Here is a 6,848-nt window from a genome sequence, read left to right on the forward strand (position 1 = left end):
ATGGGCTTGAGCCCAGCCAGTCTCCTGGCTGTCTGGCTGGCTCTGTCCTCAGCAGGGGCATCAGACCTCCAGAAAGGTAAGACTCCCAAAGCCATCAGACGGTCCTGTGGTAAGAGAAGCAGGGTCACAATCTCCCCCGCCGAGATGAGACAAGGGAGCCCTGGGCTCTCCTCTCCCGTGGCTCACCTCCTGAGGAACGGGACCAGGGTTGGGGTTAAGCCAGTGCTATGGTCCTGTCCGCTGCCCAAGTCACTCCCTGGTCATAAGGTGGAGTCATCTTTGGTGGCCCTTCATCCCTTGGCCTGCCATCACCCAAGGGGCTGACAGCAGGACAGGCTGTCTTGGGCAGAGCCTAGGGAGGCATTCCAGAGCTGCCAAGCTTCTCTGTACGTCAGGGATCATGAGCCCACTCAAGTCAGCTGGGTGTCTCAGGAGGGGGTGATGTTATCAGCAGAGAGGACAGTCACCCTGGAACACTGCATGAAGCTGGGGCAGGGGAGGGCAGGAGAGGCACAGTGGAGCGCCCCCAGGAAAGGTGAGAGTGTGGCAGATCTTCCCCTTCCCTCCTGGCTCCCAGGCCCCTCACTCACCTCTAGCTTCTTCATCAGAAATGGTAGCTGAACATGGGCAGCAGCTCTGGTCCTTGGCTCTCGGCCTCCACAAGGAGTCCTGGGCAGTTGGGCCTCTGGGAAGCAAAGTCATGAGGGTTCCTCAGCCTGGGCAGATGACTGAGGCAGGGATAGTGGCAATGTTAAAATCATGGTGGAGACCAAGGTTGGGGGGGCTTCCTTTCTGGGCTTGCTCAATAGACTTCAGGGGATCCTCACCAGGCTCCATAGAGACCTCCCAGCACCGCAGGGACATTCATGGGTGACAAAATCACATACCACTTACGTCGGTGGTGGGGAGTGAACAGACATGAGGCTCCTGCCTCCCCCCCACCTGGGGTAAGCCACAGAATGGACATTGAGACAGGTTCTGTGACGGCTCTGGGAGAGAGGCAGGACCATGGGGAGTTCCTCAGGGAGGGGGGCAGCAAGAGCCTTTAGTCTTTTCAGTTTCCCCACATGCTGAAGGTAGTGGCTGGACCAGGTCTCCGTTAAGGCTGCTTGACTGTAAATCTTAGCACCCTAAGACCCCAGCTGGTGACGTTGACCTTGGGTGGGCAGGTGGGCTCTGAATCCGCCAGATTTCAACCTATGCTGATATGTTTGATGAGTATCAAACCATCACCCTGTGACTGATGCTAGCTACTGCCGAGTCCTGTCTCTGGGCACTGGGGAAACTGAGAGCCATTCCCTTCTTGGGACTTGGGGAATCTGATGCAGTGCCCACTAACCAGGAGAAAGCAGATTCTTCTGAGATGTCACAGGTGCCCTGCCTGCTCAGAGGCATTGCTGGCTCTCAACCCTGGTCCTAGCATGCCCTCCTGGATCCTTAGCCCTGTGGACTTACAAAGAACTAAGACTCATGTGTGAGGGCCTGTGTGGGGGGCTCCAGGCTGGTGTGAGGGGCCCTGGGCTGGTGTGGAGGTCCCTGGGCCAGTGTGAGGGGCCCTGGTCTGGCATGGGGGGGTCCTGACCCAGGCTGGTGTGGGGGGCCCTGGCTCCTCGTGAACATGGCTTTAAATCTTGGTCCTTCTGTGACCTTGGGAAAAACCCTTCTCCCTGGGCTCCCATTTCCTCCACTAGGAAATGAAGGACTTTGGTGGGCTTGAAAGTCTCTTACAGTTCTAACCTCTGACTCAAGCCCCTCATGGCCTCTGCCAACCCAGTGAGAAAGGGAGTGGAATGGGGGGCAGCCTGAGGGGAGGGGAAAGGCAGCAGGAGTGGGTTGGGTGACTGGCACTTAGCAGGGCAGTGAGGCTGGCAGGAGGGTCACTTTTTGTCTGGGGGCAGCACCAGCCCACAGACCTTGGCTTCTTTCCAAGGAAGGGTTACCTGAAGGGGGCTGATACATTCTGGAAGCCCACCAGAAGGCCTGTCTACAGGGGAGCTACACAGGCTGTCTATGGACCAGTCTGGGCATCTCCTGCATTTTCAATGCTCATTTATAAGGCTTTTGCCAGAATGGGGCCCCACAGCAAAGGCCCCATTGCAAGATGGGTCTGAGGGTTCCCAATTGCCACTGGTCTTGCAGCTTGAATATATGGAAGCCTCTGCTGGCTGGGAGCAGGGATTTGGAATGCTCCCTTCCTGGAGCTTTGGGGAGCCATGGAATGGACACTGTGCCTCCAGACCCTGCAGCCCCAGAGGGAGGGTAATCCTGGCAGCCAGGCTGAGGAGGGAACCCCCTTCCCCTTGACTTTGGGGAACCCTAATATTAATTGTGGTTCCCTTGGGCTTTGGCCTTCAGAGTGGCTAGGGATGCACCTGAAGGAGGCCAGTGACTGGACCAAATCCCAGCCATCTGAGGGACGTGCCTGCCCCCCAGTCTTGCAGACTCTGCTTTCAAGCTTCTTTCTGTGTCCTCGCCACAGGCAGGAGTCTCAACCATGGCCACAATGTCTGCAGCACCTGGGGTAACAACCATTACAAGACCTTTGATGGGGACATCTACCAGTTCCCTGGTCTCTGTGACTACAACTTCGCTTCAGACTGCCGGGGCACATACAAGGAGTTTGCTGTGCACACCCAGCGTGGCCTGAGCGATGATCACCACCCCCAGATCACCTACATCCTGGTCACAATCAAGGATGTTACCATCTATCTCACCCACCAGCTCGTGGTTGTGAATGGGGCCATGTGAGTCACCTCAGGGGGTGGGGGCCGCCATCTTGACATGCTCAGCTCCTGTTGCCCCATCCAATACCCTAGCAAAGAGGTGTCCACCAGTCACACACATCAGTGAAAGATCACCACCACATGGTGCCCATGGGCAGGAAGACCCGGTCCTAGCCCTGGGACCCATGGACACAGGTGTGGGCTCCTGGTTAGGAGGTATTGGAGGCCACCTCAACCTGCCCTCTTGCTTTATAGAGGAGGAGGCCCAGAGAGGGTAGGGACTTGTCCAGGACCTCACAGCTAACACAGGGCAGAACCAGGTTTTGAACCAGAGTATCCAACTCTCAAATCAGGGCCCTTCTCACCACACACCACCATGTGCCAGGCCAGGGGAAAAGTCAACTTCTGAGATAGGTAGGTCCTAAGTTCTTCAGATGGCAGAGCTAGACAGCAGCAAATGGAATCTCCAGAAGGGATGGGGGGGACTTGACTGAGGTCTCAGAACATCAGTGGGTAACTGACCCAGGTGTGTGTGTGTGTGTGTGTGTGTGTGTGTGTGTGTGTGAGAGAGAGAGAGAGAGAGAGAGAGAGAGAGAGAGAGAGAGAGAGAGAGACTTCCCACTCATTGTATTTCCCTCCACCAAATCTGAGGGGAGTGTCTCATCTCCAACACAAAGTTGGATCCAATGTGATCCATGCTTTCTCTGGAAATCTTGACTATTCCACAGCCTGGGGCAGGGTTGGAGGGCTCAGGAGTAGATGAGGAAGAGGGGAAGGGTTCAGCTGAGTCCCAGGACTCCATTCCTGCTCTGTGACCTGTATTGGCCTCAAGTTGTTTGCAAAGGACAAAGAGTTGTGTGTAATTCACACTCAGAGGTTAAGGTTACCAAGGAAATGTCCTGTTTAAAGGGACAAAGGCACTGGGGACAGCTCCCCGCCTTCTCCTGGGCCAGGGATTGTTTCCACTGCATTGTTCCTAAAACAAAGACTTGAATGTGGACCCACTGGGTTGGTTGGCCAGAGCAGGAGGAGTGCCTCTTTCCTAAGATTTCTCCTCCCATCCCACCCCTCAACACCTGTGCTGGGCTCATGGGATGTGGCTGGGCTCCCTGTGCAGATGGAGACTGTTAAGGATGGCCATAGTCATGCCCTGGAAGTCATCAGCCCAAGCTCCCCATGCCCCCATTAAATCTCCAGCTGTGGGGCATCACTCCTGAGTTGCTGGGTGGGTCTGTTAGGTCTGTGTTGGAAAGGTTCAGCTGTGTGACACTGGGCAAGTCACTTCCCTTGGGTCAGCACCATCTTCCTCATGTGTGAAATAGAGATAATCACATCTGCACCATCTGTCTCCAGGGCTGTGTTGTCAACCTTACGATGCTGTAGCAGTATCAGCGACTGCTGGTCTATGATTGACATGTGCTCATGGAAGGCTAGCCTTGGCAGGCTCCATTCCTGCTCTGCCCCCTCCTTCCCCCCTAGCACGAGAACTACAGGCAACTGCTCCTGTGGGGGGCAGGGTTGAACTGTAGTTTCATAGACCATGGAGAGCTGAGGACAGATTTCCTGGCAATGTCTCACATCTTAACAGCAATTCTCAGTGTTGAAATGCCTTCCCTCCCTTGTTCCACAGTGGCCCTTTGGTGTTCTAGGTAGAGTGGGAATTAGAAGCTCTCCACTCTAGAGCCAGGTTGCCCAGACCTTGTGTGAAGGGCTTGGAGATCAGGATCTGTGCTTTCCAGAGTGAACTCTCTCCTCTAAGGTCGGGTCATGAGCTAGATGTTTGCTCCTAGCAGAAAGCTCCATGCATTCTGATGGATGAGTCAGGTTCCAGCAAATGGGGGGTGTGACCAGGATGGGAGAAAGAAAGTGCTCCCCTCTACCTCCACCCTGCTTTGTCTGCCTGTATGCACAGGCTCCAGGGAGCTGGTACAGCAGCTGGGAGTTTGGGCCCAGTCTGAGGCTGCAGAGGGTGGAGAGAAGCAGCTGAGGTCATAGCCACAGCAGGTATGGAGCCTGAATGCACCTGATAGACCATAGACATCGTCTCTCTAGCAGTCTCTTCTCACAGAGGAGGAAAATGAGTTCCAAAGAGAGGAAGTTATTTGCCCAAGTTCGAGTAGACGCCTGAAGGAACCAGTGTCCCAGAATGTCTCCAACGAGGATAGGATGGATCAGTGGAAGCCTGGCTCCACCCTCCTTGGTTTTCCAAAGACCTTGGGGTTGATCCTGGTTGAGTTTCCCCAAGCTTTGGGAGAGAGAGAGGGAGAAAGAGGGAGGGGAAGAGGGAGAGAGGGAGAGACAGAGAGATACAGAGACAGAGAGACAGAGAGAGAGACAGAGTCAGAGACAGAGAGACAGAGAAAGACAGAGAGACAGAGAGAGAGAAAGAGAGACAGAGAGAGAGAGACAGAGAGACAGAAAGAGAGACAGAGAGATAGAGACAGAGAGAGACAGAGACAGAGAGACAGAGAGACACAGAGAGAGAGACAGAGAGAGACAGAGACAGAGAGAGACAAAGACAGAGAGACAGAGAGAGAGAGTCAGAGAGAGAGTGAGAAGGGGAGGGAGGGAGAGGGAAACATGAGGCTGAAGGGTTGGGATCAGGAGCAGGGGGCAGCAGACAGGTGCTTTCCAGAGGCACCCCCAAGGGTCTGGGGAGGAGGCTATGGAATGCTTGTGGTCCATGTGTGTGAGATCAGTGACCGGGGCCAAGGACCTATTGAAGAAGCCATCTTATTCGCACAATGAGAGAAGCATCTTGCCCGTGGCAGTAGCTGATTGCCCAAACTACCCAGCTGTCCCAGTGGCTTCTCTTCTGCTGACGAACCTTCAAGCTGAGGTCTTAGCAGTTGAGAGTCCAGGCCTCGGACTCTCTCTAGCTTTCCCTGGCCCATCTCTCCACATCTCCTGGGAGCTGCCAGGGGCCTCAGTCAGTTGCTGGAGCTCACAATCTCTGGGAGCTCCTTAGTGAGGTTCAGACCAGATACAGTGTGATGTTTTCTTGCAGAGTCCATGTGCCCTACTACAGCTCGGGGCTCCTCATTGAGAAGAATGATGTCTACACCAAAATTTATGCCCGAGGGGTCTTTGCCCTCATGTGGAACCTTCAGGATTCCCTCATGGTAAATGCACTCCCTCTGGACATGGTAACTTCCCTGGTCTCTAGTCTCTTCCACCCTCTCCCAGGATGCCCAAGGAAAGAAGAAGGAGAGAGGAAGCCTGTTCCAGCCAGCCTCCTCAAAGGGAGTGTGTCAGTGTACTCCAGGAGAGCAGGAAGGGACCTGAAAGACTAAGGCTGAGGCCTGGAGAGGGGCCAGTGCCAGTGGGGCTGGGGGTGGGGCAGCATGTTGGAGGATGTCCCTCTCACTGTTCCCCAGGGGTCCCGGGACTCCCCTGTGTCCTAGAGCTGTTCCGGCCAACTGTGCTGCAGGGAGCTGGCTGTCCATCTTTTGTTGGCTGCACGTTTCAATATTTCTCTTTCCTTCCTTCTCTGCTCAGTTGGAGCTGGACAGCGAGTTCCGCAACCACACCTGTGGCTTGTGTGGGGACTACAATGGCAGGCAGACATACTCTGAGTTCAACAATGAGGGTAGGTGGCCCCCTCCCCCACCCCAGGGGCTTGGCAGGGGCAGGAGAAGGAAGAAGGGTGGCCCAGACACAGGTGACTCCTCCCTCTCCCCTCCAGGAATCACCTTCAGCCCCATTGAATTTGGGAACATGCAAAAGATCAACCAGCCAGAGGCTGTGTGTGAGGACCCAGAAGACAAGGAGGCCTTGGAGTCCTGCTCAGAGCATGTGGCTCATTCCTGGGTCAGTTGGCTAGGGGCCAGGGCTGCATCAAGGGAGGCGGTGAGAGGGCAGGTGGAGGCTCGCTGGTCAGCACTCTGCAAAAATCTGGGGATGAGACCCTGACATTTAGTCTGTGTGATTCACATGCCCTCCATCACATCCTGAAATCTAGACAATCCATAGAACAGCAAACTAGGTCCTGGTTCAGGGCATTTGCCAACTTTGATATGTAAATGATCACACAGAGAATTGAACAATTGGCTCTTGTGAGCTGGGTGGAGATAGCTCCAGCAGACTTCTGCATGTCCCCTTCCTTCTTTCCCTTAACCTCCTCCC

General features: G+C 54.9%; 1 protein-coding gene across 1 annotated transcript in view; it reads left to right on the top strand.

The window, feature by feature from the left end:
* The window catches only part of MUC2 (mucin 2, oligomeric mucus/gel-forming), a 55,353-nt gene continuing 48,505 nt past the window's right edge, over positions 1 to 6,848 (top strand). Inside the window, exons 1-5 of the mRNA XM_069107269.1 lie at positions 1 to 76; positions 2,480 to 2,744; positions 5,731 to 5,845; positions 6,222 to 6,312; positions 6,409 to 6,518. Coding sequence (XP_068963370.1) covers positions 1 to 76; positions 2,480 to 2,744; positions 5,731 to 5,845; positions 6,222 to 6,312; positions 6,409 to 6,518 — 657 coding nt within the window. The remainder of the gene's footprint in view (positions 77 to 2,479; positions 2,745 to 5,730; positions 5,846 to 6,221; positions 6,313 to 6,408; positions 6,519 to 6,848) is intronic.

The sequence above is a fragment of the Petaurus breviceps genome, unplaced genomic scaffold, assembly GCF_028583685.1.
Source record: "Petaurus breviceps papuanus isolate PSGF00001 unplaced genomic scaffold, PetGlider_PUasm1.0 89693, whole genome shotgun sequence".
NCBI classification, from domain to species: Eukaryota; Metazoa; Chordata; class Mammalia; order Diprotodontia; family Petauridae; genus Petaurus; species Petaurus breviceps.